Here is a 26,247-nt window from a genome sequence, read left to right as displayed (position 1 = left end):
TTAATAGTCATAAAAGGGTCACAAGCCGACAAGATTGTCGCACTGGCCTTATTATGGCCAGGGTTGCCCCGCGACAGCTTACTGCAATGTGCGAACGTTGTGAACAGCCATGCCTACCTTTCTGGTGTCTTTAGCAAGAAATCTTTGAGGATTTATGCTCGTGCCTACCGGTGCTTGCTGCTGAGCCAAATCCGCGTGTAGCCTTTCATCCCCTGGCGTTGAATTCCGACCTAATGTCATTGTATTTCGAGATATACATAGCCACAGAGTTGTTCGAAGGCAATATTTGTACGAAACAAATATCCCGACAAAACCATGTTTCATATGCAAGCGACTGTAAGGTCGAAACCTAATCCCTCCCGCTTCTGAAACAAGCACGTCTATTTGTTCGAGACAAATAGAGACCGTTTCCTATAGGTGTGGTAGAAGGGAGGCAAGTTGCTCAACGCGCCATGTAGTCTGCAACAGAGAGAAGAATGAGCCAATGCCACAAAATAGTGCCTTCAAGCTAGAAAGAGAATCCATAATGTCGGCACGGGATGACAAGCTGGTATCAGGAGCACACCTCACGGAGAGCTTATGACGACGAGGACAACGATTTCAAGAACCCGAGTAATAGGACAATATCACTCAGGCCCTCATGCTAGTGGCCCTGGGAGAAATGTCACGGTAAAGCTCCTCCTCGACTTACTTACCGGTATACATCGCGGGCCCTGTGACCACGTGTGCCGAAATGCACAAATCGATTCTAGATGGTCATGGCACTCGCTTGGCCAAACAGATATTTCTATCACGAGTTCTGGCGTGTGGCTTGTATCCGCGCGCTTTCACACTGAAGACGCTGTATCGCAGGCTCGGCGGCCAGACGTTTGACCAGCTCGTGCGTCCGCTTTTGTCGCACCCTATGATTGAATGAATGGGAAGGTAGCCGCAACTTGTAGTGCAAATTCAGCTCACATGCTCCCTGTTACGATTTGGCAAGACACTCTCGACGTAGCTCATAAAGCGACCGATCTAAAGCGGTCAGGAGCTCGACGCTAACCAGTTCTTCGCCGTCGTGGAGATCCAGACTCATCTAGCTTTACTATATCCCTTATTATACATTTTTATAAGGTTGGTTTCTAGATATACAGAGACATTTCGTCAGTTAGAGCTTGAGGCCGAGGTTGATATGAACCGCCTTGACTTGGGTGTACCTGCACTGGCATTAGCAAATGAGAAATCCGGAGCACAGTATATGATACGTACGACTCGAGAGCGTACTCTCCCATATCTTTTCCGAAGCCAGATTGCTTGACGCCACCGAACGACACCGCGAAATCAGGAATAGATGCCTGGTTAATCTACAGTCCAAATCAGTCACCACATCTGTCAAGCGCGGCTGTGAACAGGAGAGACACATACGTATGCACTACCAGCCTCGAGCGAGTGGGCGACGCGGAGCGCACAGTTGAGGTTCTGGGTGAAGATGTTGGAGGATAGACCGTAGACGGTGTCATTCGCGAGCTCGATAACCTCTTCCTCGGTCTTGAACTTGACGATGACGGCGACAGGGCCGAAGATCTCCTCACGGACAATCTTCATCTCCGGCTTGACATTGGTGAATATCGTCGGTTCAACAAAGTAGCCCGCACTACCCGTCTTGGTGCCGCCGACCTCTAGCTTCGCACCCTGCTGCTTGCCAGATTCGATGAAGCCCAACACACGCTCAAGCTGCGTCTGCGAGACTAACGGCCCCTGATTCACGCTCGCGTCAAAGTTGTCGCCGCGCTTGAACGACTGCGCCGCGCCCTTGAAGATCTCGACGAACTTGTCGTAGATGCCTTCCTGGACGAAGATGCGCGAGCCGGCGGCGCAGACCTGACCACTGTGCATGAAGATGCCGCCCGCGGCCCATTTGATCGCCTGCTCGAGGTTCGCATCGTCGAAGATGATCGCCGGGCTCTTGCCGCCGAGCTCGAGTGTGACGCGCTTCAAGTTCGTCTTCGCCGCAGTCTCCATGATCTTGCGGCCAATGAGTGTGCTGCCCGTGAAGGAGACCTTGCCAACATCCTTGTGCTCGGTGAGGGCCTGGCCGGCGACGGAACCAACACCGGGGACGACGTTGAAGACTCCATCAGGGAATCCGGCCTCAACAACGAGCTCGGCCAGGCGAAGCGCGGTAAGCGAAGTGACCTCAGCGGGCTTGAGGACGATGGTGTTACCGGTCGCGAGAGCCGGGCCGATCTTCCAGCTAGCAATCATCACTGCGGGCAAGTGTGAGACATGCTCAAATAGGAAGGTCGATTGCCTAAACTTACATGGGAAGTTCCATGGGACAATCAGTCCGCAAACGCCGATCGGCTCGTGGCGGGTGTAGGCAAATTTGGCTTCGGTGGTCTGCAGACATACTGCTCGGTATAGGAATAGGCGTGAGGATATGATAATTAGCGCACCTCGATCGTCTTTCCAGAGTTCTTATCGGCCCAACCGGCGAAGTAACGAATAGTGGAGATGACCGCGGCCAGGTCCATGGTCTTGGCCTGGAGGAAAGGCTTGCCAGCATCGAGGGCCTCGAGAGCAGAGAGCTCGTCGACGTTCTTCTCGATGAGGTCGGCCAGCTTGCCGAGGAGGCGGCCACGCTCCTGACCGGGGACCTTCAACCCCCAGGAGTTCTTGAACGCGGTCTTTGCTGCCTGGACGGCAAGGTCTACGTCCTTGGCGGATCCAGCTGCGACTTTGGTGATGACCTTGCCGGTCGAGGGGTCGTAAACGCTATGGACTTGTTAACATAGTAGAATGAGAGAATGGACTGATGCCGCGTACTCGAGAGTAGCTCCGTCAACGGAGTCTACGAATTTGCCGTTGATGAACAAGCCAGTGTTGACGGTGGTGAAGCCCTTGAAAAGGGCATTGTCGAACTGGTGGGTGAAAGCAGCAGGCATGATTCAGAGGTACGAAGAGCTGGGAGTAGTGGTGGTGGACATGTAGGTGTCACGGAAGAGGTTTTTATATCTTCTGGAGACGTAAATTTATCACCCTGCATGCGACGAGGGGATGGCAACAGAATCGATGAAGGTTCGCTTATTCGTAGAGACACGCTAGGTCCCTGGAAATCGTCGTATCACGGGATGTCGTCACCTCTTCCTAGATTGGAGCGTATAAGCTGAAATATCACAGTAGAAGCAGGTCGAACCACGCGTGTTAAAGATTGCAACATATTTGCAAGGCTCGGTGGGGACTACGCCCGGGGCGCGGGAGGGGCCCAGACTCGTAGGCATCGTCGAGTGAGTTGGTGTACCTAGACACATGTTTGCCTCGCTGTGATGGATAACGGCAGGCGAAGACGACACGCAGGTTGGCAGAACCAAGAGGCAAGGCTATTAGCGAGATGGAGGTGAAAATTTGACCAGCAGACGACGAGAAGCGCGAGCCGGCAACCAACGGAGCTAGACGCCTGAAAATCGCCTCGCGCGACTCCAACGCCCGACCAGCAATCCTCGACAATGTCCTTCACGTCCGTCCTTCGCCAGCAGACACGCACCCTCCGGACAACAAAAGCACTGCGTCTTGTCGGTGCCGTTAGATATGCCTCGTCGAAACCCGACGCCGTCCTTCCACCAGTGCACGAATGGCGAGAACTCTTCAAGACTGCACCCCTCATCGTACGCGACCGAATCAGCTTAGCGAACGTTGGCACGGCGCGAACGCTCGCCGAGGCCTTCTTGTCAGGAAAGAGTAAAGCTGCCGGTAGAGGAAAGACTGTCATCGAGGCCTTCCCAGGTCAGTCTCTTTTACCTGACACCATCCCCGAAGGTCCATTGCTCACCCTCAAGCCAAGGCCCTGGCGCGCTTTCAAGGGGACTTTTGCAGCTCGACCAAGGCATCATCGAGAAGCTCATCATCCTCGAAGACTACGAGCCATACCTTGAGTGGCTTTATGTAAGCTTAGGGACTGCACCCTAGCTTGTCCTGCCTCACCCCATTTTACAGCCTCTCGCGGAAGCAGATCCCAGAGTCAGTGTCGTGCCCCGATCTGGCTTCAGTTGGGACACTTATCAGTACCTTGAAGAGCAAGGGCTCATGGATCACATAGAAAAGATCCCTTTTGAGACCGGCGGTGCGTACCCGTTTGCGCTTTTGCGGTTCCTGACCTGGACGTCACTGCCAGTACACCCGCAACTCCACTTCATCTCGCACATACCACAAAACATCAAGGGTGAACAGCTGGTCGCCCAGCTCTTCCGCAACATCCCAGAAAAGTCATGGCTCTTCAAGTACGGGCGCGTGCCGATGAGCTTCATTTTGGGCGAATGGATATTAGAGGTCTGTGCCGGCCTAGCGTTTCAAGAACGTAATGCTGACGACTTTCCAGCGCGTCTCTGCCGGCCGCAAGACCCTGCCGCGCTGCAAAGTGAGTGTCATCGCCGAAGCAACCGCGGACCTACAGACCGCCGTGCGTTCCGCAACGCTGCAGCCGTACGACAACCACTTCCACCCGGTGCGCTCGCCCGACTCGCAGTCCAAGAAGCCCGACTCGCGGCGCATCGGGCACCCGCTGGCGGCCGTCAACGTCGTGCCACACGCGGAGCAGGTCATCGCGCAGGGCCTGCTCGAGAAGTGGGACTACATTCTCCGCCGGCTGTTCGTGCTCAAGAGCACGCCGCTCAAAAAGGCGATTGGCAGCCTCGCGCTTGGTGCCGAGTCGCTCCTCAAGCCGCTCACGGACCCGAGCCTCCCGCCCGAGCAGCGCGTCGACGTCAACGAGCCAATCCGGAACCTCACCATCAACGATTGGACGCTCATCGCTCGTGCGTTCGACAATTGGCCGTTTGCACCCGAGGTTCGTCCCAGCTCTCGCATACGCTGTACATCGTTGACCAACTCTCTGCAGAGCCTGGTGATCACAGATGGGATCAGCGGGGACTTCGACCGCCGCGGGAGATAGTCCTAGCCCTCGTATGCACGCCTGGTTTTGGTCATACAGTCGATTACCGTATATTCAATTAAATAGTACACAAAAAGTCTGGGAGCAGCACGACAGCTTATATCACTTTAAGCAGACACCTCCACCTCTGGCAACGCAGTCGTCCCCTGCTCAGGCGACTCCGGCCATTCTATTGGCTCGTCGTCGTCTTCGCCTGCAGCGCCCGAGGGCTCTTCGGTGATCTGCGGATCCGTTTGAGCATCCCCCATGACCACGTCTGTTGCTTGGCTGTCTTGAGTCTCTTCGGTTTGCGAATCGATGACGGTCGCTTGTGAGTCTTGTGTCTGACTGTCATCAGCAGAGGTCTTCTTTTTCTTTATTGGTGCCGTCTTCTTGTCGGGCTGCGCGACTGTTGGGAGGCCAAAGAGTGTCGTCTGCCTGCCGCCTGCTTCCTTCTTATCCTTCGCTTTGCCCTTCGCGGCTCCTACGACGAAAACTGAGAACACAGAACTCGGCACGAGCAGAGACACTCACGTTTGACCCCCTCGTTCTCCACAGCGTCGACCTTGGTGAAGAAGCTCTCGCTCTTGTGCAGCGACTTGTTTATCTCCGAACTCTTCATGAGCAGATTGCGCACCGCGTCCGCCTGTGCCTTGCGCGCGAACGGGTTCGCCTTCCCCTGCGTCGCAGGGACGCGCATCGGCACAGCATCCTCCGTTGCGCGTCGCTTGGCGGCGCCCGCAGGCTCCTCGGAGCGCTTGCGCTTCCCATCTGGGGTCGCGGCGGCATCGTACCCGTCGTCGTCCGCTGTAGCAGCGTTCGACTGGAACACCTCCGTATCCTCTCTCGCAAGGCCGGTAGCGCGCATACGCGAGGACCCCGCGTCGGGCGCAGGCGTTGCCATCGCGCGCTCCAAGCCGGGTCTGTGTATCGTCGGCGGGGGGCGGAAGTCCTGGAACGCCTTCGTGCGCCGCTCCTCGCGCTCGGGGGCGACGGCCCGCGGCTTGGGGACGATGGTGAAGTCGGCTGCGCGCGCGCGTCGGTGGTCGCGCTGGGTCTCGAGGCGGTCGGCCTCCTCGCGCGCGTCGCGCAGGAGGCCGAGCTTCTCCTGCAGGCCGACCAGATGGTAGAAGCCCGCGACCTTGGCGGCCATGTCGAGCGACGCAGGGTGGTGCAACAGACGCGCGAGGTCGAGCGCGCGGGCGAGCCGGTCGGCCTTGCATGCACTCTGGATGAGCTGGATCAACTCCTTGTCGAGCGCGAGCTCGCGCGCAGAGATCGTGTCCGTCGTTAGCTCGTCGTCATCGAGCTCGTCGCGCAGGATGTTGAGCAGCATTGTCTCGCGGGCGAAGCTGCATCGAGTGAGCTTTTGGTGTTTAAATGAAGGGGAAGTGCTTACTGCTCCTCGAGAGGACCCTCCTTCGGGTCCGTCCGCTTGAACGGCAATCGAGTAGGCAGTTCCTGGATGAGTGGCCGCGGGAAGCCAGGGTACTCCTGCCGTCCCTTGAGAATGAGACACATGAATGTCTCGCCTGAGACGCCGACAGGCCAGTACGACTCCTGCTTGCCCTCCTTACGATCGAGTGTGTTCGTATTCAGCATGCGTGTCCATGTCGCCTGGAACGGTAACCTGAAGCGCGGGAGCACGTTCAGGATACCCGACGAGTCGTACATCGCCGGCGCGCCCTCCTCCGTGATTCCGATCCACGTTAGCGTGTGGTGTTTTGGCAGAGGGAGCGTGTCTTTCTGAAGAAGGGTGAAGTCGTCGAAGGTGATCAGCCGGCCGGTCAAGTTTTGCGAACCTAGTAAGGACGATTAGTGTGTTTCTGCAGACATAAATGACAAAGGCTAACCGTCCATGGTCGTCGACCCTTCGCGCTGCACGACAAACACCCACTCTGCGCCAGCGACCATGCAGACGAACTCGCCCTGCAAGCTCATAACGTGTCTCTCCATGCCGCCGCCACTCAGGAACACGAGCTCTCCTTCGCTAGTTGCGACAACGACGTTTCCATGGCCTTCCAAATCCGCATCACTTGTACCGCGGAGGGACCTTCGCGGAGGCACACCACCTGCTGCCACACCAATAGCACACACATCAGTCGGCAGCTCGTACGTCCAGTCCGCTTGTGCAGCCCAAGTACCATACGGCCTATACGAGAGATGCGCGGGCTGCGAGCCCTCGGGCGGACACGCAAAGACGGCACCCCGCTCGCCGAGCGCGGCGAGGTCGTACTTGAAGTGGTCCGTGAAGTGATATCCCTTGCGTGTGCTGCGGTCGTGGAACTCGACGTTCACGATGTGATGTGTGTCCTGGTCCGTGACCTCGACGACGCCGACCATGTTGTACGCCAGGTAACGCTTCTTGTTCGCAAAGGGTGTCGCGCCGGGCTGGAACGCTGGCTGCGCCTTTGTCACGCTCACCATCTCGCGCACAGAGCCGCCGCCCCAGCGCGCGTCCTTGGTGGTTTCGTCCTCGTCGTCCATGCCCACGCCGATGTCGTCCAGGATCCAGTCGTCGTCAGGCATGTCTGCGCGACCTGTCCGTGGCTTGTCTCCGTCCATGTCTGCGTCGGGGTCGTCAGCGATTTCTTGTGCCTCCGGAACATCGAGGTCAAAGTCAAAGAGGTCGGGCGTGCCCTTGCGTTTCGCGGCCTGTGGCAGGGGCTTTGACGCTGCGAGCGACGCGGAAAGCTTCACCGGATCGACACCATCTCCGGGCACGGGGTTCTGCCAACGAGTCAGCACACCACCTGTGTCTGTCCATGCGAGGAGGTTTGCTGTGGGTGACCAGGCGATCTGGGTCAGCGGAGCCGTGATGCTGTCTTGGAATCGGTACATGAGCCTGCGATTGTGGGTCGCCCAGACGAAGACGCCGCTCTTGCTCGCAGACGCGATGTAGACTCCGTTGGCAGATAGTGCGAGCGCTGTAATCGCACCCGAGCATGCGTCATCTGCGAGGGTTGAGGTCTTCGTCCAGTCTGCACGCGAGATGGTGACCAGCTCTGAACGCAGCAATGAGCATGGAGTTGAGCAACAGACGGCATACACCCATACCATGTGTGCGTGTCGCGACATAGAAGTATTGACCTGAGGTATGCCATATAGCTGAACAGTCGTGACGCCATTCGGGCGATCTAGGACCACACGTAAGAAATGGAAACAGCTCGGTTCGTGCATACACACTCTGTGTCTGAGACGGCTGGGATGATGCCATCTATCGTCGTCACCTGCTTTGGTTCGTCTTCCGAGACGTCCCAAACGATAATGTTGCCGTCCGCTCCACATGAGGTCTGCGGATGACTGTCAGCAAATAGCATTACAACAGATAGAGACGAACCAAGAGGGAGCCAGAAGGATGCCATGTTACTCTTCGCACGGCCTTAGTATGGCCTTTCAAGACTGTGAGCTTGGTGATATCCTTGATGTTCACAATTTTGATGGACGTTTCGCTGGTTTTTGTTAGAGTCACGCAAACGTGTGCAACACGGAGACGTACTCAGATGCGACCGCTACCCGCTCACCCTTTGGGTCGACGGCGAGCGAGCGTATGGCAACACCCACTGCGCTCGTCACGTTCCCTAGGAGATTATCCTTCCCTTTTGCATACTGGCGGACTTCTGAATCTTCGCTTCCTGTGAACCAGCAGTCGTCCTGTGGAGAGGATGAGCATGGCCCCCAGGGGCGATTCTGTAAGACGCACGCTAGCTACGACTGCGGTCACGGGCTCTCCCGCCTCCATGGCAGCATCAGGATCCTGGTCTGTGCCGACATTTGTCTTCCATATTCTGGCAAGGGAGTCTGCCCCGCCCGTGTAGATGTAGCTGAGGCCCGAGAGTGAGCGCGACCATTCAGTGAGGAAAGAGGACAACATACGAGCCGTCGCGAGAGAAAGCAATGGCGTTTCCGCCTCCATTGTGTGCAGAGTTAATGAGTGTCTTTCCTACCATCTCGAAAGAGATATGGAGGGGATAGCTTGGTGGAGGAAAGGATGAGGGCATGCAACAGTCACGCGTCACGTTTGCAAGACGCGAGTCGTAACGTGTTCGTGATTTCTCGTCACAGCTCGTCACACCTTGTCGTCGGGGCAAGCGGCGGTCGCGCTCGTTGATTGCCATCCGCATCGTCCATATGAACTGCAAATACTGGGAACTATAGTACCAGCAGAGGCCCTATGCAAAACAGTGTACTGTCCTCTATCGCCATAGGACGTACCCGTCCACTTCAGAGCCATCGTAGAGTAGCTAGTAATTCCCGCTTCCCATACCCCTTCCTGTCGTATCAAAGTAGTACGCTTTACTACAAAGTCGCAGGCCAGCATTCTTGGTCCAAGTTTGAGATTAGGGATAAGTCTGGACTCTGTAGGTCTGGAAGCGAGGGCAACTACCAAGAGTTCGCGAAGCTTCTGTACCCGCAGGGAAGCATCTTGAAGGAGAGAATATGAGCATCTAAGAGATGGATCTAGACAACTTTAACTTTGCTGAGAATTCTTCCCCGCTGTTAGAATTATTGACTCTAGGCCGCCTCACCACACCTTGGCGCTACGCCTCCCGCCAGAGCCGACGGAATGCGGCCAAGCGCCGGCGGTCAGCAATAAAATACTGACGCGTTTGATCGACGTCGATCGTGTCTCAGTTTTTAGTTCCGAGGCAAGCGAGACAGGTCTTTGGCCTTTCTATCTTACCACCACCGTCGCAGCGAAGGACGGCCACAGGGTACTTCGTGGCGGATTCTTGGTCTGAAGATGACGATGCTATGCATACTTCCAAGCTTCAAGTATAACGCTAATCGCTAGGCAAACAGCGAGAAGCCCAGAGGCCATAGAACCCTAGAAGTAGCTGCTCGTGTGAAGGACCATCAACAATGCACCAAGAGTTTGGCGATACATTGTATGGACCGCAAGCCGCCTCAAGCACAGTGCAGGACACTGTCAGCGACAAGACATAATGGTCAATGGGGCAAGATGTCTTTGTTGAGGTCTCTGGGAAGAGGAGAGGAGAGTATTGAGCTCGGGCGAGTAGCGCTCTCTATTGTCGTCTATTTGGGCGTCTACTTACCGAACAAGTACCCCAACATGAGGCGGCGTTCAACTCTCCCACCTCGCCTTTTTCCTCTTTGCTACTGCTTCCTTACTCTAACGACCGTGATACCCTCTCCGCGCCCTTGTACTATTCCATCTGAGACAGATATCTGCGCCACCCAAGAACACACACAGGTCGCTTGACTTACTACCCCCACTCATACCCCGCGCCAGACGATACCTTTTGAAATCGAGTAATTGACCCGCCATGTCTGCACTAGGCTCTCCCCCTCCGCAGGCGGATATAAAGACCTACGTGCTAAGGTCAGCCACCCCTGCGTCGAACGAGAAAGGTACAGTCAGAGTTTTTATCTGCACAACGATCAGCTCATTGATGTCGCCCTCCAGTCCTGCTGTACCTGGAGGGCATGCAGAATGTACAGCCCGACAACGACGACATAGACCGTTTTGAAGAAGCCCCTCCTTCCGATGCTGGATCCCGCGTCAGCTCGCATAAACCTCGCTCACAGACGTCGCGCAAATCCCGTTCTCAGGTGTCTCGATCTCAAGTCTCCAGACGCAGCCGCGATCCCGGCATCGAAACCATCGAGGAGATCAGATCCGACCTTCAGGATCACGAGCAGAGCGAGATGGCAAAGACCATACCCATTCAATCTGAGGCTGCTGGCGCCAACGTGAGTCCCCCTTCGCCTTGCTTTGCATCCTGTTCGTTTTTTTCTTCCTGTTGTGGCGATCCGCCGAGCGCATGCCCTCACATCTCATCATGCAGCAAGAACACGGACAGTTTCTGGAGCCCCCGGACTATCGTGTGAGGAAGAAGTTCGAGTCTTACCAGACGGATCAGACTTGGGGGAACAGCGGTCCCATACCAGGGACCGAGCCCCGTGTACGGGAGAAATTCCAGTCGAAACAGACGATACACACGTTTGGCTTCACGGCCTCCGATCCGCCGTCTCTTCACCCTTCTGACGAGGATCCTGTGTCTCCGCCAGGGCAGAGACCAGACGCTGGGCAGGTGCGTTGAGGATGTCTTGCCCCTCAACTTGAAGCTCTCTTTCCGCATCTGTGCAACTCTACAAGTCCAACTTGTGCTGACCTACTTTGCGATTGAATACAGTGGTCCAGTCCCATTACCGCTGCTGGTATTGGGCTTCCTCCGTCCGTTGCTAGTCCAATGTCAAGTAGACCCCATAACCCCTTCCAGGTACGTTTCCTGTTGGCGCATAAGAACTCAAGCCTCATGCACTCTCTTGTGTCATCCTTCGTTTCCTTGCCGCAGGAGTTTGGCATGACATCTGCATTCGGTCCCGTTGACCCCTACGAGCCCGTGCACATTCAGTCAAACGGGGTAAGTCAACAGAACTGGCACGTAGTCGCAAAGCTCATTTATCTCAATGTGACAGGCTATATCTCCGAAGGCGACGTCGCGTACCATGTCCCCGGCGGCTCGATCTGCCGCGACCACTCGCTACCCGCCATTACCCGACTCTACCATGTCTCCCGGACGAACTATGTCTCCAAATGTTGTCTACGACATGGATAGAAGACATACGAAGACACCAAGTATTGCTCCGAGCGAAAGCGCGTCACAAGTTCCGAAAGCGAGGAGAGAAAGGGAGAGGGAGCCTTCAGTCAAGCCTGCGAGAAGTGAAGTTGAACCACGAAGTGGCGGGTCCCGAGGGGAACGAAGTCGCGTCGAAGGTGAGCGCATGCTTTCAGACCTTGTTGTTTTCAGTTGTTGATCCTCGTGGTTCCATGTCCAGGATCCAATCTCGCGAGATCACAAGCTGCTCCTGTGTCTCCTCCCGCGCGATCCCAAGCTGCTCCTATGTCTCCTCCCGTGCGATCCCAAGCTGCTCCTATGTCTCCTCCCTCACGATCACAGGCTGCTCCCATGTCTCCTCCCTCACGATCACAGGCTGCTCCTATGTCTCCTCGTTCCCAAGCTACCGCGCCACCCCCGATGCAAATGCCCATATCTCCGCGGAGCCAGGCATCGCGTCCCCCAGCAGCACCGGTTCTTTCTCCCGCGCGCTCGAACCGCACCATCCCGCCCTCTGCCATCGCGGCTGCGAACGCGTACTACAGCGTGCAGAGCCCCGAACCCATCCCCATCCCTATGCCTGCTCCTGTCATTGAGCCGCCTTCGGAACCCACCCCAATCCAGTCCCGCCCTGCTTCTCCCGCTCATGACCTCACAAGCGAAGAGCAGAAGCTTGTGGACAACTTCTTCACTCACACAGGCACACTGCGCCCGGTTCCCACCGGTGGGACGATGCCTGGTGAGATGAGGACGAGCTACGCCCCGAGTGCAATGGCACCGAGCACTCTTGGACCGGAGGTCGTGAACAGCCACTATCATGACGGCGAGCTGTGCCAGCTCTTGCATGCGCTGGACCAGCCGATGGCAGAGCCTGTGAAGAAGGCCGTCAGGAAGGCCGTCAGAGCTAGGGTTAAGAAGTTGGGAATGAAGTACGACAACAAGGTCAGAGGCGCATTTTACTTGTTAAAATTGGCGGCTGGTGATTGACATGTGGGCACAGTCGATAGAACAGTATAGGCGATCGTACCACGACCACGACCCGTCTGTGCACCTTTCGCCAGCCCCTCCCTCTGTCCCTCCTCCGGCGGGTCCCGATCCTCAAGTGCTCGCAGCACAGCTTGCAGCAGCGTCCTTCGAGGAGCCGCCCACCTGGGCGCAGAACCTTCTGGACAACGTGATTCACCTCACCGCGAAAGTTGACCAGGTGGACACCAAGGTCGACCGTGTCGTAGAGATGCGAGGCTCCCGCCGCGGCGGCTCGGTGGCCGACAGCCAGTACGACAGCCACCACCGGCGGGAGCGCGAGTATGTGCCGAGCCAGAGCGAGTTGAACCAGACGATGACGGTGATGCAACCGCAGACGGTCATGACCGAGGGGGACGACGACATGTACACGGAGCCGAGGCACGAGCAGCCGCACCTCCACATGCACCACCCAGGAGCGCACTTGCATGACGAGGACGATTACTACGACGAGGACGACGGCGCGCGCGGGACGACGCAGCTTGAGGGTGAGGTAGAGGCCGACATGTCTCGTGGCGGCCTGCCGAGCGACTACAGCCCCGGGCAGCAGTACCTCGAGGAAGAGCTCTACAAGCTCCGCGTCAAGCCGCATACAGGCGCCGCGAGTCAAAGCGGCGCGACGCACAAGACTTGGGAGGTTGCGCGCGACGACGGCGGAGACTTCCATGACGAGGGCGACACCCAAGCTGCTGTCACCGAGTCGGGATTGCCCGAGATCCCTGACGCGCACACCGCTGGAGCATACACAGAGCGCAGCCTCCCACCTCTGCCCAGCGGGGGGTCTACCTCCGGCGGCCCGCCGCAGGATGAGCAGCTGTTGCACCCGCAGTGGCCGACGGCGTATCAACCCGAGCAACAGGGGCCGCCGCCGTGGCAGCGGATCCACCAGCGGCTGCTGAGCTGGGCGATCGTGTGGCCGATGAGCGAGCTCGAGCACGCGCTGAACAGCACGACGCGCGGGCGCCAGGTAGACGAGATCGCGCTGAGCATCTGGTCGACGCAGAGCTACAAGCGCTACGTGCGCACGAAGATGACCGAGAGCCCGCCCGAGCGCGTCGACCGCCTGTTCGTGCCGCCGAACATGGCCGAGGCGATCAGCACCGCGGTGTACAACGGCAGGCACGGCGACGCGTGCGGGATGCTCAGGGACTTGTGGGCGCCCTTTGGGCTCGAGGGCATGCCGAGGCTGTTGGTCGTGCTTGCGAAGCATAGGAACGACGACAACCATTGGGTCGTACACCGGTGAGTGCTGCCGTCTATTTATTCTTAACTACGTCTCACATATTTTTGCAGCTTCTCTCTCCCTGATGGATCCTTGACCACTTACGACACCTACCCTGACAAGTCCCTGCCCGACGGCCGGCCTCTGGGCTGGTGGTTCGCCATCCGCCTCGCCTGGCCCGACACTGTCTACCCGAACCCCGAGCGGCTCATCCAGAAAATGGTGCGGCTGCACCGTCCGATGCAGCTCGCGATCGACAACTCCGTCGCCGCCGCCGGCATCTGGCGGAACCTCTTGATGGGCTCGCGGGCCGAGCGCAGCCTTGACCTGGAGCGGCTCCGGGACTTGATCAACCAGGAGGTGAAGAACCTGCGCCAGAGGAAGGTCCTCGGGAAGCTGTCCGTGAGCAGTCCGAGGCCGAACTGGGAGGACATGCATTGAGACCTTGACCTTTCTTCTTTACGAACGAGACGAATTCACGACGAATCTTTTGGGATGTATTCACGGGTAGAGTTCGGTAGGATGTTTGTATTTGCTCTTTTGCTTTCGAAGTGGACAGTGACATTCCGTCTCATGCTGTTGCTGATGACGAAGATGCTGAGATTATTTCTGTTTGTAATTTCCACGTAGTCGTACGCTACATTGCTGTAGTAGTCAGGAGACCTTTTTCGCTTTCAATGTACCAGGACGCTTTCAATCACTGGCCATGGCCATAGACGACGCCAGTACTGGGTTTGTTCAAAGAAGATATCAGGATCTGACCACGGAGTGCTATCAGAAAATCCATAAAAAGGATACATCCACGTACACTGATACCCGCCACCACAACGCCGTAGTGGGTGTAAAGCGGGCTGCTCTAAGAGCAAAGAGACCTGATACCAGGGCGCCTGTCCAAAAGCACTTTGTTACGTGGCTTCAGTGCCATATATCGGAGGTGCCCATCTTGACGTTCAAAACTACACGCCAGGCCTGCAGACGCTTACCGTCACTCGCGAACTATCACAAGTACGCTCAGTGATTCAGTCCCAACTTCTTCGATATACACTTGGACGCGTTTATTGACAGGTACCCAGGCAACACCGGTCTCGGCTGCTTCCTCGAGGCGGTCTTCGCAGTGTGTCTCGATCTGGATGTGAGCTCTCAGAAACTGCATGATTCCATGGCACGATTCTACCTAAGCGGCTCCTTGGCGGTTACCTGCATAGTCCCAAAGCTTGAGAGCTCGATGAGTGAGTGGAGTCTTGGTCAATCCTGTTCACGGCCTTGTAACCGTATAATGAGTGGGCCGGCAATAAGGTCTCGTATTTCAGCGCCAGCTGTCATTCGGACGCGCTGACAGAAGACCCGCCAAGCCACTCATAAACCGTACGCCCCGGATACAACCAGCCTCTTTGCATCCTTCACGTTCACTATGTCGGAGCAGGCTCTTGCCCAAGCCTACTCACAACTGTGAGCAGTACTTCTGTTCGCACTTGATGTATTGATGAACTAATGCTCTTACCTTCGTTTACCAGCCTCCTGCGACACTATACCTTTGTGGCTGCCTCCCATCGCGCCGCTTACATCATTTCCCCCTAGTTCTTGTCATCTACGAGTTTCTCATCACCATCGTTGACGAGATTAACATTGTCCGGAAGAGGCCTGTCACCGCGTCCGCGGTGCTCCTTGGCTGGGCACGATGGTCGTTGCTCCTCGCGATCGTGCTGGGCATCGCGCAACCAACTCCAAACGTAAGCCCAGAATGTCATTGGCTGTGTCAAATACACAATGATCCCTCTCGCAGGAGTAAGTTCAGCCGATTTGAAACCTGTGTAGCACATAGCTTACTAGAGTCTGACACGCAGCTGCTCACCGCTTAATATCTCCATGTGGGTGCCCATCCTCCTTGGGTACATTCAGACCGCAGGTATGCCTCATGCGGTCTGCTCCAATTCGAAATGCTCATTGATTTCCACCCTCAAGTCTTCTCCTCTTTGCGCGTCTTTGCGATCTGGAATAAGAATGACGTCTGGTCGTTAGTAGTATTTGCGTTGAGTATGGTATCGTTCGCAACTTACCTGGTGTGTGCCTCTCTCGCTCGAGCTCTGCGTACACTCTTGCTGACGCTTCTATGCAGACCATCGCGGCGGTGTCGAGGTACGGTTTCGTCGCAGATTCGCTAGCCGGTGCGGCGTGCACCTCGAAGATATCGATATCTGCAGAATTAGCCGGCATGTGGGTGGAGCACGTCTCGCTATCGCAGTCTCGAAATGTTAACGCTTCGATACAGACGTACGTCCTGCAATCGAAGCCCTTGAAAATGCCGGAGACTCTGACAGCACCTGCTCACAGTCTTGTATGTCAGCCGTGGCTCATCTCTCCTCGCCGATACGATCGTTCTCGTCCTGACCTGGATCAGAACATTCGGAGTCTGGAGAGACGCACGCCGTATCAATATCGGAGTGTCGCTGATGACGTGTCTGCTGCGCGACGGTCTGCAGCCCTCCTTGCACACCCCCTGCCTCTTGCTGCTGAGGTCCAGCCGCTCACGCAGGAACGATCTATTTCATGTGAGCATAACGGGAAAGCCATCCGCCAGTAATGATTAATCACAGACGACAATGGCTGTAGAGCTCTGCTAGTGATAGGCGTAACTCAGATATTGACGTACAGATTTTCTGCGGTACGTCTCTGACATGAGTGCATGGGCGGACGGCTGACGGTGTACTTAAGGACCTGTCGCCTGTGGGTGCGTTCGTCGCGTTGCCTGTGGGCGCGCTCGCTGCGATCCCGGTTTGCGTTATACCCTCTGTTCGCCCTCTTGGTGCTCATTAGTTAACCATGCAGCCCCCGCTGCTCACAGAAAGTCGTTGACTTCGTCGTTCCGGCCTTTCCGCGTTCCGAGTTCCGGATTCCGCCCTCATTCGGAATGTTCCGTACCGTTGGCGCCTGATCTGCTCTCGCACTTATACTCGTATAGACTCGTATGTGTGTTTCTGTCTCTGAATGCCAGCTTAATCTGATCGCTTCGTTACAGACTATCATTCCCATCTACCATTTCATCATCATGGGGAACAAGACGACGTCGCTTATCTCGACCGCACCAGGCTCAGACAACACGCCGGCCGAAAAGACGGCATTCTACCTCTTCCAAGTCGTTCCCGAGCTGATTACCAGCGCGACACTGCTGGGCATCAACGCAAAGGAGGTCTTCAGCGCGTGATGGACTGCACAGCGCGGTGCTCTTTGTTGTATGTATGGTCTGCATTTGTTTGACTCTCGAGGCGGACAATAGGCGTCTTTTACCCACGCAGTAGCTGTATCTGTATATTTCGCCTGGACTTGCATCATCGTGCATTGAATGTCACTGTTTGACTTGACTCGATGTCCATTTCACAAGCCCGCGGGAGAATCAAAGCTGTTGTTACAGAGGATCTGATTTCTTCTACACGCCGCCTAAGAATGCACGTGATTTCGTCGGTATCGCATGCTCTTACAGCTTCAGGCTCAGGTTGACATGGACAGCCTTGACCTGAGTGAAGGCCTCGAGAGCATACTCGCCCAGCTCCCTGCCGTGGCCAGACTGCTTGTAACCGCCGAACGGCACCTGCGAGGACGGTATAACAGTCTGGTTGATCTGCATCGTACCCGTCAGCGTCTGCTAGCTGCAACTAAGCATGTCAAAGCTATATACTCACGAAGCAGCTGCCAGCCTCGAGTGCGTTCGAGACGCGGATCGCCCGGCTAACATTCGTAGTGAACACGTAGCTCGACAGGCCGTACTGAGTGTCATTCGCAGCCTCGAGCGCCTCCTCCTCAGTCTTGAATCGAGCCACGACGCCAACGGGACCGAAGATCTCCTCCCGCACAATCTTCATATCTGGCTTCACGTCAGCGAAGATCGTCGGCCTCACGAAGTAGCCTGATCCCTCAGCGCGCGAGCCGCCAGTAACGATGCGTGCACCTTCCTGCTTGCCGGACTCGATGTAGCCGAGCACGCGGTCGAGTTGCGTCTGTGAGACGATGGGGCCCTGTTGGGTCGCTGTCTCGAAGTTGTCGCCCAGCTTAAGCGCCGCCGTTGCGTCGGCAAAGGCCTGCAAGAACCGCTCGTAGATGCCCTCCTGGACGAAGATGCGCGTGCCGGCGGCGCACACCTGGCCGCTGTGGTAGCTGTCAAGTCCCGGGGAGTGAGCACCTGGCTAGCTGGCAGATGATGGTAACGAGTCTTACAAGACGGTCGAACAGACCCACTTGACGGTCTGCTCGAAATCCGCGTCATCGAAGATGAGCACCGCGCTCTTGCCCCCAAGCTCCAGTGTCACACGCTTCAGATTCGTCTTCGACGAGGTCTCCAAGACCTTACGGCCGACGATGATGCTGCCAGTAAACGACACTTTGCCGACCAGCGGGTGCTCTGTGATTGCCTGGCCTGCGGTCGCGCCGTAGCCGGTCACCACGTTGAGGACGCCGTCGGGGAAGCCAGCCTCCTTGACGAGCTCGGCGAGCTTGAGTGCAGAGAGCGGTGTCATCTCGGACGGCTTGAGAACGACGGTGTTACCGGTCGCAAGCGCGGGAGCGACTTTCCAAATAGTGAGTGTTACTATGTATTTGTGTTAGCGTGTGTCGATCCAGCGAAGCAGGGGGAACGAACGTGGGAAGTTCCATGGGACGATCGCGCCCTGGTGAGCTTTTCAATACAGTAGATCCTACGCAATGCTAAGGGCAGGACTAACCACGACACCAATGGGCTCATGCCGAGTGTAGGCGAATTTGGCTTCAGTTGTCTGGAGAAAATTTGTAGGCAATCGGAGTGTGCAAATTGAGCAAGTGGAAGAATACCTCGATGGTCTGACCGTGGTTCTTGTCTGCCCAGCCAGCGTAGTAGCGCAGGTCATTGATGGCGCCCTGAACGTCCGGATTCCTCGCGAGAGTGAAGAGCTTTCCTATGTGCGCTGAACTCATGGGCTCTGTATTCAGGGTATGCGAACATACCGGTATCAAGAGCCTCTATGGCTGCAACTGCATCTGCATTCTTCTCGAGGAGCTCGGCAAGCTTGTACAGGAGCTTGCCACGCTCGGAACCCGGCACCTTGAGGCCCCAGGAGCTCTTGAAGGCGGCCCTGGCAGCCTTGACGGCAATGTCGATGTCTTTCGCGTTCCCAATGGAAACCTTTGTGATCACACTGCCGTCCACTTTGAACGTGTTAGCATGCACTCTCTCATGGACAGCACTCCCATGGCCGAGGACGTGGCTTACGGGGATTGATGACGCTTTATAAGACAGCGTCAGAACATATGAGACACAAAGACAGACACAAAGACAATGACGACGTACTCGATACTCTCGCGGTCGACGGAATCAACAAACTGTCCGTTGACGAATAAGCCGGTGTTCACCGTCACGGTGCCATTGTAGAGCTCTGTGGCGAATTCGTGAGTGAAAGTGCCTGGCATTGTGGTGGGTCGGCTTTGAAGATGATGTGAGGACTAGATGGAAGAGCACCAGGGCAAAGCGCGTTTCACGCGCTGTCTTATATACATGGGCCTCCGGGAGATTGTGTATATCCGGGTCCCAGAGGATTACTTAACAACTGCCCTCCCAGACATCAGCGCGTCAGCGTCGAGGGAGGCAGGAAAGTCGTGTTTCAGTGACAACAGCTTGATCCTTCAAGCGACCTCGGAGTCAGGTCGGTCTCACATCGCGAAATATGCCAGAGGCCGATCCGCACCAGAAATGGCCGTCGGGACGCGTGCCAAAGCTCGGCCATCGAGCTCAGGCCAGAAGTTCCGGCCACCTGACTCAACTCAGACTCAGAGTTCGACGTGCCGTACAGCGCCGAAACCCTCGCTGATAAGCTCAAGTGTCTGGTGTAAGCTTGAGAAGGAGGTATCCAAGAAAGTGCAGATCGTTATTTGGGACGCAAGCGCGCGGGATGCGAAGGTACGCACACATTTTTATTGAATCTGTCTAGTATTTAGTACTCATGCCACTGCAGGAACTGCCCCGTCTACTCAGCTACCCTGTGCCACCCGGCAACGTTCGACCTAACGGAGAGTTGGCCGTCAAGATCGACGCAGAGCTGCTCAAAGCCTGGGGTATGGTCCAGCCTCCTGTTGGCCATCCGGCCGCGCCCTCGTACCAGCGGTACGATCGCGCAGCTAACAGCGGACGGGGCGGCTGGACCTTCGTTCCGTACAACGAAGCCCATCCCGTGCTTAAAGGCGGTGAGATTCATATTCGTACTCTCGGCGAAGAGGGCGAATGTGAACTCGAGGTCAAGCAGCGGATCGATGGTCGTATTTCCACCCCGCAGAAGACCTTCCGCTCTCTCCTAAAGGAAGAGCACGACTAGGGCAGACATCCGATTACCTGCCTTCCTCGGGCTCTTGCAGCCCCGCTGTGGGGAACCCACAGTGGCCTCACGACTTCCGTGTCGTCGATCTCGCGCCGTACTTCGACAGCTGGGACGCTATGGTCAAGGAGAACAAGAAGAACAACGAACAGCGCTTGCTTAGGATTCGCAAGGGCTTTGATGTTTCCGGCGACGAGGTCACCGCGGCAAGAAGTGGACGAATTTCTACGACGCTCTTGCCAGGTGGAAGACCGCACCACCTGATTTCCGGGAGCGATACATCGCTCACGCCTACAACGACGAAGGGTCGTGGGACAAGTTCCGGCGTGAGGTCCCGGATCCTGGCCGTGAGTATCGGATGGCCGACCAAGTCGTGGCCTTCGACGTGCCGGACGTTCCGGCTTCCGAGTTCCAGATTCCGCACTGCTTGGCGTCTATTAGATTAGATTAGGATAGGCGCTTACACTTGCTTTCGCGGCCCTCCATTGGCTACTTCCGTGGCTTCCGTTGGGCGCTCCGATGCCGCCAGATTGCGGCGGGAAGCGCACTGATGCGTGATGCGCCTTTGGTTCTGATATTATGGATAGGATGTATGGGCAACAGCTTTGTCTGATGTGGTGAGATATAAGCTGTGGACATGCAGGCTGACTCTTGTAATGATTAGTAAGGTGTCTAGAAGTAAGACGAGTGACGTGTCCTACCAGTCAAGTCACCGATGCAGTTATGTACTGGTCGCGCTATGCGGTCGGATACCGGTGATTCTAGGCGAATCGGTCATCATCATCCTGACATGGAAGAGGTCCTACCGCCGGCAGTAGGACTTCGTCAATATTCGTGGTCCAGTCTCGTTGACGCAGACTCTTATCCGGCACAACGGTAGTATCTTACTCTTTCTGCCGTCGCACGATACTGACCACGGCCTTCAGGAACTACGTATCTCATGTGACCGCCCACACACTCGACTTCATCTGCCATCGCTGACGAGCTATGCAGGGCCATGATGCTCGTTGATATTGCTGAGGTATTAGTTGTTACACATGGTCCGGTAACTGGGACTTCATTTGCGCTTCGTGATAATGAACTGACGAATCGTCTTTTGCGCCGTCAACGGCCTTCGCGGGACCATTCTTGGATGCTCTGGTAAGTCGCACGGCTTGCTCTGGCACTACAACCCGCGATTGATACGCCGCTAGTACAGCCGCCGATCCTCGTACGCAGGCTTATAGTGAATCTGCGGCGCTCATCGATCCACTGAGGCTACACCAAGTATTCAGATATCGAGCTTGGTTTGCCCAGCACGATGCAGACGAAGTCAGCTGTGCTCCGACATTCCAACCAGGGGCTGTACGAGTTTGAACGCTCGTTGTACGTCGGTCAGCTCCACACACGAAGCAGCTCGACAGTCAGCGGGCGGAGCCGGTGCTGTCTGAGTCTACCATGGAAGGCTACTCAGACGAGAGCGGTATCGCTCTTACAGTGTACGTGCGTCCCAGCCAGAAGCTCGTCGGCGACGCTGATTGTGCCCTAGAATAAGACGAGCTGCAGACAGTGCACTTCCACTACATTGATGACAGGGTCAAACGACGAGTTATATTTCGCACTCTGAAAGGGGCGAGCGAGAAGAAGATTGTGTACATAGACCCAGATGTATTATAAAACAAGATCACAACAGACAACAAAAGCAGGGATACAGCAGCCAGATATACTAACAGAGTATTCAAGTCCGATGGCTCACACTACAGTTTTTGAGATCGAGATGGACTCGGAAGGGGCTGTTCACGTGGCGGCTATGGCAGGCTCAGGAGTGAGCTGAGGAGCAGCGGCACCGTTGGCCCCAGTGGCGCTATCAGCAGGGGCAGCAGCCTTAGCAGAAGTCGGAGCGGGATAGACCGCCTTAGTAGGTGTGCCGTTGGGTTGCGCATGACCATTGGCGGCGCCGTAGGGCATGGCGACGGGCTCTTCTTCCGTGGGGGCGCCGCGGTCTGCCACCGGTGTAGTATCGACCCTGCCGTCCTTGTCGATCGTGTACTCGCCACGGATCTGACCGTAGTCCCGCGCCTTCAGCTTGCCGTTCTCGACTGTGGAGGATGTCATCAGTATGGGATATAGGAGGTGTGAACGAGATAGGACACACCCCACTCGGAGTACCACCTAGTCCTGTACTTGACCCACTCTGCGACGTCGAGCATCGGAGGTCGGACCATGTCTGTGGCAAGGCACGTCAGGTCCGATTCTATGACAAAGCCCAAAAATCAACCACGCACCCTTGTCGAGATCGAGCTCGCAGATGAAATCACCGGCACGGGTGATGACGGGAGCGCGAAGCTTGATGGACTGGATGCCCATAACACAGTACTCCCAGGACGCCTCGAGGAGGAGGCGAAGCTGTCCGGTGACGAGCGCATCGAGGGCGTCGCTCTTGAGCGACAGGTTCTGGAGGTGGATGGTGCTCGGGTCGAATGTCCACGAGTCGGTGCAAGTCTCGATGGTAGGTTTGACCTGGACGGGAATGCGGTCGACGACGATCTTGAGGCCGTTGGAGGTGTCGAGCTTGATCTTGGCACCCCAGGTGCCGACAGTGGACCGGCTATATGGTAGTCGTCAGCATGCTTTCGCAACAAGCGAGAAGGCACTTTTACGCACCTCCACTTCTGGCCGTTGTGCTTGCCACCGACCTTGACAGTGGTCTCGCCGCGGAGGTCGAGCTCGATACCCTTGGGATCGAACACAGTCGGGATGATAAGCGAGTTCTTCGTGTTGCCTGCATTAACCGTGAGCTTCCAGCCTGATCCTCAGCTGCGGCTGTGGGTGTGTACGTACAGTGGAGATAGTATTCGCCGTTAGCCGTGTCCTCATGGTGGCCCTCATGCTCGTGGTTCCACTCGTCGCGGTACTTCCACTCGTACTCCATGAAGTCCAGCGAGTCTGCCTTGACCGGCTTCCAATAACACCCGACCTTGGATTGGTTCCGCGTCGGGTGCAGGTACCATGTCGTGAGGTCGACGTGCCAAACATCGTCGACAACATCGACGTTCCTCGGGACGATCGTCGTCATCGCATTGACATTCTTGAGCTGCTCGAGGATGTATCGCTGCAGGAAGATCTCGCGCGACAGGCCCAACGTGCCGACAGAATCGCGACCGACAGCCTGCCAGCCGGCAGCCCACTTGCCACTGAACGTCGGCATCCTGGCACCACCGGTGACACCGTAGATGACGACGAGCGGAATCTCGGTCTCGAGGGTCTCGAAGTTGAGGCAGGTGTCGATGGTGATCTCCTTCTTGGTGAGGACGCGGTGGTCGACATCGGTGAACGCGAACAGGTCCGAGGGTTTGTCGGTGCGGGGAAGCTTGCAGATGGGGACGGTGTGGAGAATGTTGTGGCCGTAGTGGGTGAGGGCGGCGAGGTACTCGGGGATGTACTGCCTGATGGTGTTGAGCTTCTCGAGCGAGGTGTCGTCGGTACCGAGGTCGGTGACGATCGAGAGTTCCTCGACGTAGCGTGCACCTGTGAGTCGGGGTGTCAGCAGCAGACATCGGAAGCCCCGGAGAAAGACATACTCTTGAGGTTCAAGATGAAGTGCATGAGATGGACAGCATCCACCGCGATGGTCTGCTCCACATCTCGGCTGTGCTCTGTGCCGCTGACGGTGGTTTCCGTCGTTGTCGTCGTCGTCTCGGTGGTGGTGGTGGAGCCTGTGGGGCGGGTGGCGGTGGCGGTGTGCGAGCGGCGAAGCGTCTCTACGAAGCGACTAGTCCAGGTCTTGTAGTAGTCCGTGACGACGGTGTCGACCTCGACGATGAGGAAGTCATGCGGGACCTTGGAGATGTCGACCTCATACGCGAGCGTGACAGCCTCAAAGTCGACGGTGTCGAGCTGGTCAGTGGGCTGAGGATGCAACCAGAACAGCCTCGTCCACCACTTGAGCGACTTCTCCCGCCTGTCATACAGTCAGTCAGTCAGCCCACTGATTATCGTCGAGAGACGGCGCGGCACTCACTTGCGGACTGCAATCATGCCGTTCGCCTGGATGTAGATGATCGCCTTGCCGCTCGTCAGCAGCCGGACCTTCAGGTCTAGAATGTTGATCGAGAACAGATTGCCGATCTGCCACTCCCGCACCGTCTCCAGACGGCTACGCAGGACCCGGTTAATAGTCTCCTCCGAGAGTGCAACGACCTCGTGGCAGCCAGGGTAGATTGCCGTGTTCTGGATCCGCTCAGACCACATCATCGCGTGCGTATGCTTCCTGGCGAAGTGGTCACCCTCGTTCTCCTCCGTCTCGGTCCACTCGGCCGCGTAGTCCCTGCCGAAGCTGTCCGGCGAGAGGGGCAGGCCGAGGATGATGTGGAGGCTGAAGCGGGCGAGGATGTCGATGTAGTCGTGGGAGAAGAGCTTGATCATGAGGTCGATGTAGTGCTTGGTCTGCTCATCGGGTTCGCCGCCGCCGAAGAACGAGTCGAAGCGGGAGAAGCGTGCGGCTGTAGTCCATGGTGTTATCGCCCTGGTATATACACTACGAATGAAACTGAAAGACGTACTGTCGAAGTCCAGGGTCACCACGCCGAGGCCTTCGGCCCTGACACACTTGACGATGAAGGCGAACTGCCACTGCTGGTCAGAGAGGTCCACCTTCGGGGTCACGCTGGGTTAAGACCTTGGTCAGAACTCGCAAGGTATATGAAAAGAAAAATGATGTAAGCATGGAACTCACGTATCGTTAATGCCAGCCTTCTCGAAGAACCCGAGCTCCTTGATATTGAACTTGATGATAACCTCCTGGTTGCACAGAGGCTCGACGGTCGGAGAGTGGAAGTTGATGAAGAAGTGGATGTTCTCCAGCGTGCACCCGTTAATCCAGTCGCTGCAGATCGTCGCCAGACACAGGTCAAGCTTGCCCCATGCCGGTCCATTCCGCTTGCCACAGGCATTCTGCCAGTGCATCTGGTAGAACTGCGCAATCAGCGCCGGGTCAACCTTGTCAAAGATCCTGATGTCCTTCCGGATCAGCTGCCGCAGCTCATCCGTACTCTCCGTCCGGATCACCGAGTAATCAATCCGCGGACGGTGCTTAGAGTCGTCAAAGTCGGCCAGATCGAACATCACATGGTTACCAGACGTCTGCAGGAAGTGCAGGTAGTGCTTCAGGTAGAACTGGAACGCCTCCTTGGCATCGTCATTCAGCTTGTTGTCGCCCAGCGTGAACCTCACAAACTTCTCCTCTACAGCATCATGAGCAACTGATCATATCTGCGACGGACGGCTGCACTCACGGTCGAGAGCGAGGATCATCATCTGGACAAGGTGCCTGACACCAAGGTTCCCGATCTTTTCGTCGCGTCCACTGATGTTGCTGCGCAGAATCGGAAGCGCGAACACGACCTCGACGTCCTTCAACGCAACGTTCTTCGAGCTGCGGCGAGGACATTAGTAGACGTTGGTCAAGATGCCTCGCAAACGTACTGATCGGCGCGTGCACTCAGCTTCGCCGAGTCCTTGTAGGACAAGTTCAGGTGGCCCGACTCGATGTTCAAGCGAAGGAAGACGGTGTGATTGCACAGAAACTTGAGCTCCGGCATGGCAAACTTGGCCGAGAAGAACAGATCTTCCTCGCGCAGGCCGGTGGTGGCGCGCCTGGTGAGGAAGTGGAACTCGCGCAGGGCGCGAATGTACCGGCTGCCCTCGTACTCGGCCGACTTGTAGTCGTAGTGGACGGCATGCGGGGCGCAATCGTTCGCGTTGTGCCAGAGGGCCTCGAGCTGGGCGGTGACGTAGCGGATGGAGAGAGGTCCGCTGTTGCCGTCGATGCACATGATGAAGACGAGGGTGAGGTAGATACGGTGCGACTGTACAGTGTCCTCGAGGAGAAGAGCTGCCGTACATGAGGAAGAAACTCGAGGCTTTATACTCCAAGCGTAGGACGCGGAACGAGGCGTCGCGAGACCACCTACAGTGGCTGCGCCCGCTTGACCAGTTCTTAGTCGGCACACAGATGATCGTCGTTCGACCTCGCGTCGGCTGTGCGGAAAGACCGCACCCCAGGTTGTCTTCTAGACCGAGCCGTCTGTCGGTTTGCCGTCGTTCTATATCGCTTCACGAGGATACAAGACAGTGACGCTTGTGACGTTCATGTTTGTGCACATATGTGGAGGTATTGCCCGAAGACCCGTTCGCCGAGAT

At 56.6% G+C, this 26,247-nt stretch overlaps 8 protein-coding genes across 8 annotated transcripts; 4 read left to right on the top strand and 4 right to left on the bottom strand.

The window, feature by feature from the left end:
• Window positions 1-731: 731 nt before the first annotated feature.
• Window positions 732-3,297, bottom strand: PHACADRAFT_258086 (uncharacterized protein). Its single transcript, XM_007396943.1, has 6 exons — window positions 2,806-3,297; window positions 2,436-2,754; window positions 2,301-2,379; window positions 1,405-2,246; window positions 1,249-1,343; window positions 732-1,196 (listed from the first exon to the last, which is right to left on the bottom strand). The coding sequence occupies exons 1-6, from the start codon at window positions 2,922-2,924 to the stop codon at window positions 1,148-1,150; spliced, it is 1,503 nt and encodes a 500-aa protein (XP_007397005.1). The 5' UTR covers window positions 2,925-3,297; the 3' UTR covers window positions 732-1,147.
• Window positions 3,298-3,485: 188 nt separating this feature from the next.
• Window positions 3,486-4,927, top strand: PHACADRAFT_96901 (uncharacterized protein; the record flags this gene model as incomplete). The annotated part of the gene is made up of 5 exons (XM_007396942.1): window positions 3,486-3,762; window positions 3,821-3,921; window positions 3,973-4,099; window positions 4,151-4,305; window positions 4,355-4,927. 5 exons carry the CDS (start codon window positions 3,486-3,488, stop codon window positions 4,925-4,927), a joined length of 1,233 nt encoding a protein of 410 aa, XP_007397004.1.
• Window positions 4,928-5,034: 107 nt separating this feature from the next.
• On the bottom strand, window positions 5,035-8,856 carry PHACADRAFT_196736 (uncharacterized protein; the record flags this gene model as incomplete). The annotated part of the gene is made up of 10 exons (XM_007396941.1): window positions 5,035-5,390; window positions 5,441-6,258; window positions 6,306-6,708; window positions 6,760-7,911; window positions 7,964-8,043; window positions 8,093-8,199; window positions 8,247-8,358; window positions 8,406-8,560; window positions 8,610-8,730; window positions 8,783-8,856. 10 exons carry the CDS (start codon window positions 8,854-8,856, stop codon window positions 5,035-5,037), a joined length of 3,378 nt encoding a protein of 1,125 aa, XP_007397003.1.
• A 1,330-nt stretch (window positions 8,857-10,186) lies between these two features.
• Window positions 10,187-14,433, top strand: PHACADRAFT_258083 (uncharacterized protein). Its single transcript, XM_007396940.1, has 9 exons — window positions 10,187-10,279; window positions 10,335-10,621; window positions 10,717-10,962; window positions 11,065-11,151; window positions 11,227-11,295; window positions 11,351-11,648; window positions 11,711-12,432; window positions 12,491-13,755; window positions 13,807-14,433. Exons 4-9 carry the CDS (start codon window positions 11,122-11,124, stop codon window positions 14,174-14,176), a joined length of 2,754 nt encoding a protein of 917 aa, XP_007397002.1. The 5' UTR covers window positions 10,187-10,279; window positions 10,335-10,621; window positions 10,717-10,962; window positions 11,065-11,121; the 3' UTR covers window positions 14,177-14,433.
• A 2,283-nt stretch (window positions 14,434-16,716) lies between these two features.
• Window positions 16,717-17,126, top strand: PHACADRAFT_258079 (uncharacterized protein). The gene has a single exon (XM_007396939.1). It carries the CDS (start codon window positions 16,782-16,784, stop codon window positions 16,935-16,937), a length of 156 nt encoding a protein of 51 aa, XP_007397001.1. The 5' UTR covers window positions 16,717-16,781; the 3' UTR covers window positions 16,938-17,126.
• An 81-nt stretch (window positions 17,127-17,207) lies between these two features.
• PHACADRAFT_196734 (uncharacterized protein) lies at window positions 17,208-19,168 on the bottom strand (the record flags this gene model as incomplete). Its single annotated transcript, XM_007396938.1, has 9 exons — window positions 17,208-17,351; window positions 17,413-17,884; window positions 17,945-18,314; window positions 18,366-18,393; window positions 18,448-18,498; window positions 18,554-18,657; window positions 18,707-18,907; window positions 18,972-18,985; window positions 19,050-19,168. 9 exons carry the CDS (start codon window positions 19,166-19,168, stop codon window positions 17,208-17,210), a joined length of 1,503 nt encoding a protein of 500 aa, XP_007397000.1.
• A 614-nt stretch (window positions 19,169-19,782) lies between these two features.
• On the top strand, window positions 19,783-20,200 carry PHACADRAFT_258078 (uncharacterized protein). The gene has a single exon (XM_007396937.1). The coding sequence runs from the start codon at window positions 19,813-19,815 to the stop codon at window positions 20,065-20,067; it is 255 nt and encodes an 84-aa protein (XP_007396999.1). The 5' UTR covers window positions 19,783-19,812; the 3' UTR covers window positions 20,068-20,200.
• A 1,367-nt stretch (window positions 20,201-21,567) lies between these two features.
• Window positions 21,568-25,880, bottom strand: PHACADRAFT_146129 (uncharacterized protein; the record flags this gene model as incomplete). The annotated part of the gene is made up of 11 exons (XM_007396936.1): window positions 21,568-22,145; window positions 22,202-22,273; window positions 22,332-22,654; window positions 22,711-22,828; window positions 22,888-23,626; window positions 23,935-24,007; window positions 24,068-24,548; window positions 24,609-24,712; window positions 24,782-25,289; window positions 25,341-25,480; window positions 25,531-25,880. 11 exons carry the CDS (start codon window positions 25,878-25,880, stop codon window positions 21,844-21,846), a joined length of 3,210 nt encoding a protein of 1,069 aa, XP_007396998.1. The 3' UTR covers window positions 21,568-21,843.
• Window positions 25,881-26,247: the final 367 nt, after the last annotated feature.

The sequence above is a fragment of the Phanerochaete carnosa genome (genome assembly GCF_000300595.1).
Source record: "Phanerochaete carnosa HHB-10118-sp unplaced genomic scaffold PHACAscaffold_6, whole genome shotgun sequence".
Lineage (NCBI taxonomy): Eukaryota > Fungi > Basidiomycota > Agaricomycetes > Polyporales > Phanerochaetaceae > Phanerochaete > Phanerochaete carnosa.
This window is presented reverse-complemented; position numbering and strand designations above follow the sequence as displayed.

What these genes read in the sequence shown, in the direction of transcription:
- PHACADRAFT_258086 (XM_007396943.1), bottom strand. Translation starts at nt 2,924, where the DNA reads ATGCCTGCTGCTTTCACCCACCAGTTCGACAATGCCCTTTTCAAGGGC. An exon ending in ACTCTGGAAAGACGATCGAG is followed by an intron (nt 2,380 to 2,435) that starts GTGCGCTAATTA and finishes GTATGTCTGCAG; the next exon opens with ACCACCGAAGCCAAATTTGC. An exon ending in TCGAGGCTGGTAGTGCATAC is followed by an intron (nt 1,344 to 1,404) that starts GTATGTGTCTCT and finishes TTTGGACTGTAG; the next exon opens with ATTAACCAGGCATCTATTCC.
- PHACADRAFT_258083 (XM_007396940.1), top strand. Translation starts at nt 11,122, where the DNA reads ATGTCAAGTAGACCCCATAACCCCTTCCAG. An exon ending in TGCACATTCAGTCAAACGGG is followed by an intron (nt 11,296 to 11,350) that starts GTAAGTCAACAG and finishes TCAATGTGACAG; the next exon opens with GCTATATCTCCGAAGGCGAC. An exon ending in GAATGAAGTACGACAACAAG is followed by an intron (nt 12,433 to 12,490) that starts GTCAGAGGCGCA and finishes ATGTGGGCACAG; the next exon opens with TCGATAGAACAGTATAGGCG.
- PHACADRAFT_258079 (XM_007396939.1), top strand. Translation starts at nt 16,782, where the DNA reads ATGGGGAACAAGACGACGTCGCTTATCTCGACCGCACCAGGCTCAGAC.
- PHACADRAFT_258078 (XM_007396937.1), top strand. Translation starts at nt 19,813, where the DNA reads ATGGTCCAGCCTCCTGTTGGCCATCCGGCCGCGCCCTCGTACCAGCGG.